This window comes from Pelobates fuscus, chromosome 10 (genome assembly GCF_036172605.1).
Source record: "Pelobates fuscus isolate aPelFus1 chromosome 10, aPelFus1.pri, whole genome shotgun sequence".
NCBI classification, from domain to species: domain Eukaryota; kingdom Metazoa; phylum Chordata; class Amphibia; order Anura; family Pelobatidae; genus Pelobates; species Pelobates fuscus.
Window position 1 is genome coordinate 70,927,506 of NC_086326.1, and position 12,659 is coordinate 70,940,164.

Below are 12,659 nucleotides of genomic sequence, written 5' to 3' on the forward strand. Positions count from 1 at the left end.
CCCAGCCTTTCTTCCATGCATTTTACTTATAGAATTATTTTTTTGTTGAGGGTGTGTTTGTTTTTTGATTCCTTTTTTTTTTTTCATTTTTTTCATATAATTTAATAAAACAGAACTATATATTTTCAGGTATGTCTGCAGTCTGGTTTACTATGGTTTGACATTAAACGCTGGCGATTTAAAGGGCAACCTGTATTTGAATGTGGCACTTTCTGGACTTGTGGAACTTCCAGCTTTTCCACTCTGCTTGTTTTTTATTGAAAGAAAATGGTAAGTATCATTAATACCTTTTGAATAAATGTTTAACTTTTAGAGACACAGCACAGTAAATGTGTGGAAGCAAGTTATCTGTCCTTATTTGAAATGTAGCTAAGGAGAAGTAGAATGATGTTGTAATAATGGAAATTAATATCTAAACATAAATTGCTTTCATTTACTTCAACTCCCCCATCATTAATAGCCATCTTTATGCATTCGATTTGCTTTGTTTTTAAATATCCTTGCAATGAAAATAAAACTTCTAAAACACATTTATTTCCCACTGCTCTCTTGTTTGTCTTCACCTGGCATAGAAACAAATTTTGTAACTGTTCCTTTCTCTTGAGTGTATGTGGTGTTGCCACTAGCATGCCAATTTATTTTAGTAGACATCTGTTTCATAGACATCATACACTGAACGCAACGCTTTTGTTTTTTGCCCCCATTTTTCATGAGCTGAACTCGAAGATCTAAGACTTTTTCTAAGTACACAAAAGACCTATTTCTCTCAAATATTGTTCACAAATCTGTCTAAATCTGTGTCCGTGAGCACTTCTCCTTTGCCGAGATAATCCATCCACCTCCCAGGTGTGGCATATCAAGATGCAGATTAGACAGTATGATTATTGCACAGGTGTGCCTTAGGCTGGCCACAATCAAAGGCCACTCTAAAATGTGCAGTTTTATCACACAGCACATTGCCACAGATGTCGCAAGTTTTAAGGGAGCGTGCAATTGTCATTCTGGCTGCAGGAATGTCCACCAGAGCTGCTGCCCGTAAATTGAATGTTAATTTCTCTACCATAAGCCGTCTCCAAAGGCGTTTCAGAGAATTTGGCTGTACATCCAACCGGCCTCACAATCGCAGACCACGTGTAACCACACCAGCCCAGGACCTCCACATCCAGCATCTTCACCTCCAAGATCGTCTGAGATCAGCCACCCGGACAGCTGCTGCAACAATCGGTGTGCATAACCAAAGAATTTCTGCACAAACTGTCAGAAACCGTCTCAGGGAAGCTCATCTGCATGCTCGTTGTCCTAATCGGGGTCTCGACCTGACTGCAGTTCGTTGTCGACTTGAGTGGACAAATGTTCACATTCGATGGCGTCTCGCACTTTGGAGAAGTGATCTCTTCACGGATGAATCCCGGTTTTCACTGTACAGGGCAGATGGCAGACAGCGTGTGTGGCGTCGTGTGGGTGAGCGGTTTGCTGATGTCAACGTTGTGGATAGAGTGGCCCCTGGTGGTGGTGGGGTTATGGTATGGGCAGGCGTATGTTATGGTCAACGAACACAGGTGCATTTTATTGATGGCATTTTGAATGCACAGGTATACCGTGACAATGTCCAGAGGCCCATTGTTGTGCTATTCATCCACGACCATCACCTCATGTTGCAGCATGATAATGCACCACCCCATGTTGCAAGGATCTGTACACAATTCCTGGAAGCTGAAAACATCCGAGTTCTTGCATGGCCAGCAAACTCACCGGACAGGTCATCAATTGAGCATGTTTGGGATGCTCTGGATCGGCATACAAGACAGCATGTTCCAGGTCCTGCCAATATCCAGCAACTTTGCATAGCCATTGAAGAGGAGTGGACCAACATTCCACAGACCACAATCAACAACCTGATCAACTCTATGCGAAGGACACTGCGTGAGGCAAATTGTGGTCACACCAGATACTGACTGGTTTTCGGACCCCCCCGGACCTCCGCAATACAGTAAAACTGCACATTTTAGAGTGGGCATTTATTGTGGCCACTGTAAAATGTGCAGTTTTACTGTGCAATAATCATGCTGTCTAATTAGCATCTTGATATGCCACACCTGTGAGGTGGATGGATTATCTCGGCAAAGGAGAAGTGCTCACTAACACAGATTTAGACAGATTTGTGAACAATATTTGAGAGAAATAGGCCTTTTGTGTAAATAGAAAAAGATTTTTGAGTTCAGCTCATGAAAAATGGGGGGCAAAAACAAAAGTGTTGCGTTTATAATTTTGTCCAGTGTAAGTTGCTATTACAGAACATAATGTATTATTTATTGTGTTTCACACACCTTTCCCACCACATGCTTCTATTCAAGAAGCCCTGTACATTTAGGCTTTTTGACAGACTTAAGGTGAGCCAGCATCAAGGGCTTCCTGACAACATAACTTCATTTCATGCCTGGAGTGTTCCTTTAGGGCAGGGCAAATTACCATTGCTATATGTAAGTTAGTTCCACACCAGCTTTGCTTTTACATTTTAAATTTACCCATTTCATTGAATGCAGTGACCACAGAAACCACAGTTATGAGTTATGATTTTGGGAGCAGTGCATTAGGAGAAATTTAATGCGTTTATAGATCTTTTCTGTATATTAGTAGTGGAAGACAAAAGAGAATCTCTGTGTAAATTCTCACATGCTGGTCTTGCCCAGGGGTGTATTAGCCGCATTTACCTTGGGTGGCATTTTCCAGGGGGCGGCAAAAAACGCCCACCCAAATGCCCAGGGCAAATGCCTTGTTAGCCTTGCGGCTAACTGACATGCCGTCTGGGCGGGCGGTCGGTCGGTCTGCTGGGCAGCGCTGGCGGGCGGCAGGCTGGCGAGGGAGCACTTCCCATGAGCTGTCTTCTCAGCTCCCTCGCGCGCCGCCCGCAGGGTGAGGCTGGGAGCCGGAATATGACGTTATATTCCGGCTCCGCCTCCCAGCCTCACTCTGCGGGCGGCGCGCGAGGGAGCTGAGCAGACAGCTCATGGGAAGTGCTCCCTCGCCAGCCTGCCGCCCGCCAGCGCCGCCCAGCAGCCACTGGACCACCAGGGAGAAATAGGACACCCCCCCCCAGCATTCCCAAAGGTAAGGAGGCTGGGGGGGGTTAAAACATTTTTTAAAAAAAGAATGTGTTAAATATGTGAGTGAGTGAGTATGTGTGTATGTGTGTGTGTGTGTGTATGTCTGTTAGTGTGTGTGTGTCTGTCTGTTAGTGTGTGTGTGTGTCTGTTAGTGTGTCTGTGTATGTCTGTTAGTGTGTGTGTGTGTGTGTCTGTTAGTGTCAGTGTGTGTGTCTGTAAGTGTGTGTGTGTGTTTCTGTTAGCGAGTGTGTGTTTCTGTTAGCTAGTGTATGAGTATCTGTAAGTGAATGTGTGTGTGTGTGTGTATTTAGAAGGTGGAGCGGGGGAACGGTGGGTGTGGTGCGGGCAGGGGGAAGGGTTGGATGGGGGTGGCGTGGGCGGGAGGGGGGCGCCTGAGTTTTGTCCTGCCAAGGGCAGCACAAAACCAGGATACACCACTGGTCATGCCACAATCTTCTCTATGTCAATATGTATTTATCAAAGCTCAGTCAGGTCAGCCAAAGTTTGCGAAATCCAAATGTATTGTCCTATGTTGTCTTTTTTTTTTTTTACCTAGATTAAAACCTAGCTTAGTACTGGTAGGTGATTCATGACCAATTGGTAACTAATTTCTTACCATACTCTTCTCGTCTTGAACACATCATTATGAGGTTTTTATTCTGTAGAGCTCCGGTACACCTAAAAACTGCAGCACACGTTAATGTGAGCCTTTGTCTCTGAAACTTTGTACTACATTCTACACACCAAGTTTTCTACGCTCCTGGAACGGAGGCATCATGGGATTGGTGTGATTAGGATATCATACGCGCAGCCCCCTTCTTTCCCCCAAAAAATAATAGACCCCCCTAGTTAATATTGACTATGTATTCATGTTTAAGACATTACTGCATGATAATTAAAACACACTCTTCCTACAGAAAAGACCATTACATAGGTAAATATTTTAATGCGTGAAAATGTGTAACCGCCACCTTTGAATATGTTTAATATCAAAAACTTCTTTATTTCTTTTTTAGTAGACTTTTCAGTTGTTTAATAAATGTTTTTGTTGTGTAGCATGCACGTGAGAAACAGTTTGTTTGCTTTTCTTTCTCAAAAAAAGGAATGTTTATCATGCCTGATTGCTTGCTGAATAACAATACATTTAGGAAAGAAAGCGCACCAGATCGTGTAAAAGCTCATCCTACAATTCATTTAGCAATATCAGGCACAAGGAAAAATCAAGTTTCTGTAGCGCAACTGTGTACTGAATTTAAATGTTTTACAAACAAGATATGCCTGGGCTACCCGTACCATTTGTGAGGTCCTGGGTAAAAAAAAATTTGCAGGGCCATGCACTCACCTCAACTGTCATTCACACACGCACACATATACATAATTTGACAGATACCCCATCCTAATTAGAAACACACACATACATAAACATGCTAACACGCATTCATAGACACAGATTAATCATGCATACAGAAACATAAACTTGCGATCATAGACACATTTAAAGGGAAGCTCTAAGAAGCACTAATATGTCTTTAAAGGTCACTGCTATTGCAGCTGCAATAACTGTTGGGCTTTCCAAAATGTAAGGGCCAGAATCAGAGCTCTGCTTAAACCACCCAATAGATGGATTTGGATACATTCTTTAATGTCTTATAAAGTAGATGCTTCACACAACATACACATTATATTATATTATATTTTATAACTAACACACTTTAAAACTGTAAAGGCATCATATATATCATACATTTTATATGTATCAGACACATACAAATGCATTCACACTCATAGAATGTTGCACATTGCATACACATATTTCTGGGTGTGATATATTAGGTAGATTCTCTACCCAACTGTAATAAATTAAAATCCAAATTGCAGAATTGGGGCTAAAGTAGCCAAGCTGTGACTACAATTGAATTAAAAAATATCTCCAGATCAGCTATTGTTGCCTTAAAGGGACACTATAGTCACCAGAACAACTACAGATTCATGTAGTTGTTCTGGTGAGTATTATAGCTCCCTTCTGGCATTTTCATGTAAACACTGCCTTTTCAAAGAAAAGGCAGTGTTTACATTGCCCCTAGGGACACCTCCAAGTGGCCACTCCTTAGATGGCCACTGGAGGGGCTTCCTGGCTCAGGGCTGCACAGGAAGCAGCCCTGCCGCTCAGCGTCCCCAAGTTCTGCATGGAGACGCTGAATTTTCCTCATAGAGATGGGTTGATTCAATGCATCTCTATGAGGAGGTCCTGATTGACCAAAACAGCATTTAGCCCCGCCCCTGTGCCAATTGTAGCCAATCCAATGCTTTCCCTACGGAAAGGGGACGGAGCCTGCGCCGGCGGACCCGCGCGGAGCTGGACATAAGGTGAGTTTTAAACTTTTATAGGGGTGCTAACCTAATAAAAGCCACCTAAATGTTGGGTTTAGCACTATAGAGTCAGGAATACATGATTGTGTTCCTGACCCTATAGTGTTCCTTTAATTTAAATGTCAGTTCACATTTCATAGCTTACTGAATACACCCGATATTGTATATAGGACTATGGGTGAATAAACTTGGTTAGACCTAGGGTAGTAAAATGACACTAAGTACCTCATGATGCAGACTGTTTGTTTTTATATAGGACTGATCTTTACATTGTGCTTATGTCAGTTCAGTTAAAGGTTTAAATATGCCGACAATTGATCATTTATATGGGCATTTGGGTAGAATTTAGATATGTTTGCAAAATCCAGTTAAAGAAAAACTCTACACAACAGTGTGGTTATGTTTCCAGGAGTGAGTAGTCAAAACTTTTTAGAATGCTTTACTTTATACCAACAGTTTGACTTCTTAACTGTGGTTCCCTCCACCTCCACTACATCAGCCAGAGAACCAGAAGCTGTCTGTCTGAGCCAAGTCCTGTACTGGTAGTCTTAGCTCAGTGGCTGAGAGCTGTCAGGTGATGCTATCGGGTAATAACTCTGCCCTAACGGGCTTAGCTCAGGGGATCTAACCGAAGATCCTAAGCAAGAGCTTCTTGCTCTCTTATTGAGGTAGTAAAGTCGGGGAGCAGCGTCTGGCATACTCCAAAGAAGACATCAAACTGTTCTAAAATCATTTAATCACTTACAATGTTTTTCATCAATAATTTGAGGACTCCTGGCGCCATAATCACTGTAGTACTTTGTAGTGGTTCTGGTACTTAGTGTTCCTTTAAATTACTTATGTAATTAGGCCAATCAAAGCGTTCAGTTTCAGGTCCATGAGGCCCTTGATCGGGAACTCTGACCAGGTCCACTTTCTTTAATAAAGTGAGCAGGCAACAGCTCCATAGCACTGAGCATACACTTCATTGTGCTATAGTTTTGGTTGCATGATTTTACACAGTACTCATTGTTTGGCACTCTAAGTTTGGCATGTTTCTAGTGCAGGTAACAACCACCACTATAGTCGTCCTGAATTTCCGTATGTTTAAAAAACCCCACAAAAAAAAGTACTTATTTTGCCTAACAATAAGTCATATCTTTTCTCCCTAGTTTACATTTTTCATAGTACATCAAATTGCTGTATAACAAGGTCTGTACTTTCTACACAGTTTACGGTTTACGGCTGTAAATAACAATAATAATAATATCAAAGTAGGAACCATTAAGCTTATAGCTAGTTTCCATGTATGCCCTGGGGTCTAGTAAAAAAGCTTCCCGCTAAAGTTGATATATACACTTCAGAGCTTTTTTCGTAGATATATATATATAGATATTTGACAAAGAGATTGTATATAGTTTTAATCTTAGATGAAAATTTGAATAAAAACATATTTATAATGCTAAATCAAATGAATAAAACTATAAAATAACCTTACATATATCTTGCATATTACCAGGGGCGTACCTAGAGCATTTGGCACCCGGGGCGGGTCCTATTTTTGGCACCCCCCTGCCCCCCCCCAAATTTAAATATAAAAACAACCAATTTTTTTTAAATGTATTTAGCACTAAGCAGTGTTTGTGTGTTTGAATGTATGCATGTTTTTGTATGGAGTATATGTTAGTGAATGTAGCGGTGTGTTTGTATGTAGTGTTGGCGTTTGAATGCAAGCATGCATTTGTGTGTTGTGTGGTATTTGAATGCAGTGGTATGGTTATATATAATGGTGGGGTGTGTATGTAGTTTTGACGTTGAAATGCATGAGTGTATTTGTGTGTAGTGTTGGCGAGATTGTTAGATGTCTGCACATATACACATATACGGACATACCCACATGCAGATACATATACACACAAACACAGTCACACACAGATACACATTGACACACATGCAGACATCGTGGCGACTCTAGGAACAATATATATGGGGGGGCACATAAGATACCACAGTCAAAACAGGAGGGGGAGGGGGAGCAGTAAAACTTCTCACTAGGGGATGGGGTAATATGCTGCCATTGGCTGTCTGATGCCAGCATGCTGTGTTCTGCATGCTGGCATCTGACTACACATTTGCATATTATTCACATTAGCCACCCAGATTTCTTGTTGTGGGCTGGCTGACAACTCTTAATTTCAATCTTTGTTTAGCAGATAACTCCTATTTGCTATCCTTTGTGGGATTGCCATATTTAAGGACACCAAATAAGGTGCTATCTGCTAAACTGCACCCTCATTTAGTATCTTTAAATATGGAAATCTCACATACGGGCACCAATTCAGGGAATGATCTACTAAACAGATAAAGGATAAAAAAATGCCCTTTTCTTATTTTCAGTTGTTTAGCAGATAAATCCCTTATTTGTTATCCTTATGTGGGATTGCAATATTTAAGGACAGGAAATAAGGGAGCTATCTACTAAACACATACGCAGAGATACACACAATCACACATAATCACAGATTTACACAAACACAATCACTGACCCACAATCACATACACACACACAAATATTACATACATACACACATTTAATCATTAAGAGGTCCACCCAGCCTCCCTACCTTGCTCTAGAAGGGCTGGAGTGGATCCTCAGTCCCTGGTGGTCAGTGGTTGCTGCTGGGATCTCTGTGCTCTTTCTGCACAGGTCCATCGCACGCCCTGTAATGATGCAGAGGCCGCGATGACATCATATCCTGGCTGCCGGCTCACTGCAGGGCGAAGACCGTCAGACACAGTCACTCACACACAGTTACAGGCAGACAGTCAAACACGCAGGCAATCACACAGGCAGACAGTCACACATACACACACAGATTCACAGACAGTCACACCCACAATCACAGGCAGACAGTCACACATACACACAACATAATCACAGACAGTCACACACACATAATCAAAGACGGTCACAATCACAGTTACACACTCACACACAGTCAAAGACAGTCACAATCACACTTACACACTCACACACAGTCAAAGACAGTCACAATTACACACTCACACACAGTCAAAGACAGTCACAATCACAGTTACACACTCACACACAGTCAAAGACAGTCACAATCACAGTTACACACAGCACACACAGTCAAAGACAGTCACAATCACAGTTACACACAGCACACACAGTCAAAGACAGTCACAATCACAGTTACACACAGCACACACAGTCAAAGACAGTCACAATCACAGTTACACACAGCACACACAGTCAAAGACAGTCACAATCACAGTTACACACAGCACACACAGTCAAAGACAGTCACAATCACAGTTACACACAGCACACACAGTCAAAGACAGTCACAATCACAGTTACACACTCACACACAGTCAAAGACAGTCACAATCACAGTTACACACAGCACACACAGTCAAAGACAGTCACAATCACAGTTACACACTCACACACAGTCAGACAGTCACAATCACAGTTACACACAGCACACACAGTCAAAGACAGTCACAATCACAGTTACACACTCACACACAGTCAGACAGTCACAATCACAGTTACACACAGCACACACAGTCAAAGACAGTCACAATCACAGTTACACACAGCACACACAGTCAAAGACAGTCACAATCACAGTTACACACTCACACACAGTCAAAGACAGTCACAATCACAGTTACACACAGCACACACAGTCAAAGACAGTCACAATCACAGTTACACACAGCACACACAGTCAAAGACAGTCACAATCACAGTTACACACTCACACACAGTCAAAGACAGTCACAATCACAGTTACACACAGCACACACAGTCAAAGACAGTCACAATCACAGTTACACACTCACACACAGTCAGACAGTCACAATCACAGTTACACACAGTCAAAGACAGTCACAATCACACTTACACACTCACACACAGTCAAAGACAGTCACAATTACACACTCACACACAGTCAAAGACAGTCACAATCACAGTTACACACTTACACACAGTCAGACAGTCACAATCACAGTTACACACAGCACACACAGTCAAAGACAGTCACAATCACAGTTACACACAGCACACACAGTCAAAGACAGTCACAATCACAGTTACACACAGCACACACAGTCAAAGACAGTCACAATCACAGTTACACACAGCACACACAGTCAAAGACAGTCACAATCACAGTTACACACTCACACACAGTCAAAGACAGTCACAATCACAGTTACACACAGCACACACAGTCAAAGACAGTCACAATCACAGTTACACACTCACACACAGTCAGACAGTCACAATCACAGTTACACACAGCACACACAGTCAAAGACAGTCACAATCACAGTTACACACTCACACACAGTCAAAGACAGTCACAATTACACACTCACACACAGTCAAAGACAGTCACAATTACACACTCACACACAGTCAAAGACAGTCACAATCACAGTTACACACTTACACACAGTCAGACAGTCACAATCACAGTTACACACAGCACACACAGTCAAAGACAGTCACAATCACAGTTACACACAGCACACACAGTCAAAGACAGTCACAATCACAGTTACACACAGCACACACAGTCAAAGACAGTCACAATCACAGTTACACACAGCACACACAGTCAAAGACAGTCACAATCACAGTTACACACTCACACACAGTCAAAGACAGTCACAATCACAGTTACACACAGCACACACAGTCAAAGACAGTCACAATCACAGTTACACACTCACACACAGTCAGACAGTCACAATCACAGTTACACACAGCACACACAGTCAAAGACAGTCACAATCACAGTTACACACTCACACACAGTCAGACAGTCACAATCACAGTTACACACAGCACACACAGTCAAAGACAGTCACAATCACAGTTACACACAGCACACACAGTCAAAGACAGTCACAATCACAGTTACACACTCACACACAGTCAAAGACAGTCACAATCACAGTTACACACAGCACACACAGTCAAAGACAGTCACAATCACAGTTACACACAGCACACACAGTCAAAGACAGTCACAATCACAGTTACACACTTACACACAGTCAGACAGTCACAATCACAGTTACACACAGCACACACAGTCAAAGACAGTCACAATCACAGTTACACACTCACACACAGTCAGACAGTCACAATCACAGTTACACACAGCACACACAGTCAAAGACAGTCACAATCACAGTTACACACAGCACACACAGTCAAAGACAGTCACAATCACAGTTACACACTCACACACAGTCAAAGACAGTCACAATCACAGTTACACACAGCACACACAGTCAAAGACAGTCACAATCACAGTTACACACTCACACACAGTCAGACAGTCACAATCACAGTTACACACAGTCAAAGACAGTCACAATCACACTTACACACTCACACACAGTCAAAGACAGTCACAATTACACACTCACACACAGTCAAAGACAGTCACAATCACAGTTACACACTTACACACAGTCAGACAGTCACAATCACAGTTACACACAGCACACACAGTCAAAGACAGTCACAATCACAGTTACACACAGCACACACAGTCAAAGACAGTCACAATCACAGTTACACACAGCACACACAGTCAAAGACAGTCACAATCACAGTTACACACAGCACACACAGTCAAAGACAGTCACAATCACAGTTACACACTCACACACAGTCAAAGACAGTCACAATCACAGTTACACACAGCACACACAGTCAAAGACAGTCACAATCACAGTTACACACTCACACACAGTCAGACAGTCACAATCACAGTTACACACAGCACACACAGTCAAAGACAGTCACAATCACAGTTACACACTCACACACAGTCAGACAGTCACAATCACAGTTACACACAGCACACACAGTCAAAGACAGTCACAATCACAGTTACACACTCACACACAGTCAGACAGTCACAATCACAGTTACACACAGCACACACAGTCAAAGACAGTCACAATCACAGTTACACACAGCACACACAGTCAAAGACAGTCACAATCACAGTTACACACAGCACACACAGTCAAAGACAGTCACAATCACAGTTACACACTTACACACAGTCAGACAGTCACAATCACAGTTACACACAGCACACACAGTCAAAGACAGTCACAATCACAGTTACACACTCACACACAGTCAGACAGTCACAATCACAGTTACACACAGCACACACAGTCAAAGACAGTCACAATCACAGTTACACACAGCACACACAGTCAAAGACAGTCACAATCACAGTTACACACTCACACACAGTCAAAGACAGTCACAATCACAGTTACACACAGCACACACAGTCAAAGACAGTCACAATCACAGTTACACACTCACACACAGTCAGACAGTCACAATCACAGTTACACACAGTCAAAGACAGTCACAATCACAGTTACACACTCACACACAGTCAGACAGTCACAATCACAGTTACACACAGCACACACAGTCAAAGACAGTCACAATCACAGTTACACACAGCACACACAGTCAAAGACAGTCACAATCACAGTTACACACAGCACACACTCTCTCACTTACAGTAAGATTGGGCTGGAGGAGGAGTGGATCCAGTCCCTCCTGTGCTGTAGTTGGGGAAGCAGGGACTCCTTCCTGCTTCCCCTCTCTCTGTGTGCAGCAGTATGAGGCTGCATTTAGCTCCGCCCCCGCATCCGGCTTGGCTCCGCCCCCACGGCCGTTTTAGCTCCGCCCCCAAATCTCCGTGCAGGTTTCCTGCTTCCAGCCCCTGCGTGTGAGCTGTGTCGGCTGCCCGGCGCCCTGCTGCTACGGCACCCGGTGCAGCCACACAGCTCACAGAATAGCAAGCCTGGCCAGCCCTGGTGGCACCCCCCTGCCTGATGGCACCCGGGGCGGACCGCCCCCCCCGCCCCCCCCTTAGTACGCCACTGCATATTACTGTTTTAAATACACTCCAGGCTGTCTGCCAATAAGTTAGGTGAGCATAGTGCAAGCGCGTTTAATAATACGCACGTGCTATGCTTGTTGCGGACAGTTCCCTGGTATCGCAAAAAAGCAGGGCAAAACGAAAACAAATTGGAACGGCGGGACAGGATCTGTACTATCCTGCCGAAATCAGGACGGTTAGCAAGTATAGGTGTGGACATGTTATCAAACCATTG

The 12,659-nt window shown here is 43.1% G+C and overlaps 1 protein-coding gene across 1 annotated transcript in view; it reads left to right on the forward strand.

The window, feature by feature from the left end:
• LOC134575308 (solute carrier family 22 member 15-like) overlaps positions 1-12,659 on the forward strand; it is a 229,344-nt gene that overhangs the window by 86,673 nt on the left and 130,012 nt on the right. Inside the window, exon 7 of the mRNA XM_063434584.1 lies at positions 130-270. Within this exon, the coding sequence (XP_063290654.1) occupies positions 130-270 (141 nt within the window). The remainder of the gene's footprint in view (positions 1-129; positions 271-12,659) is intronic.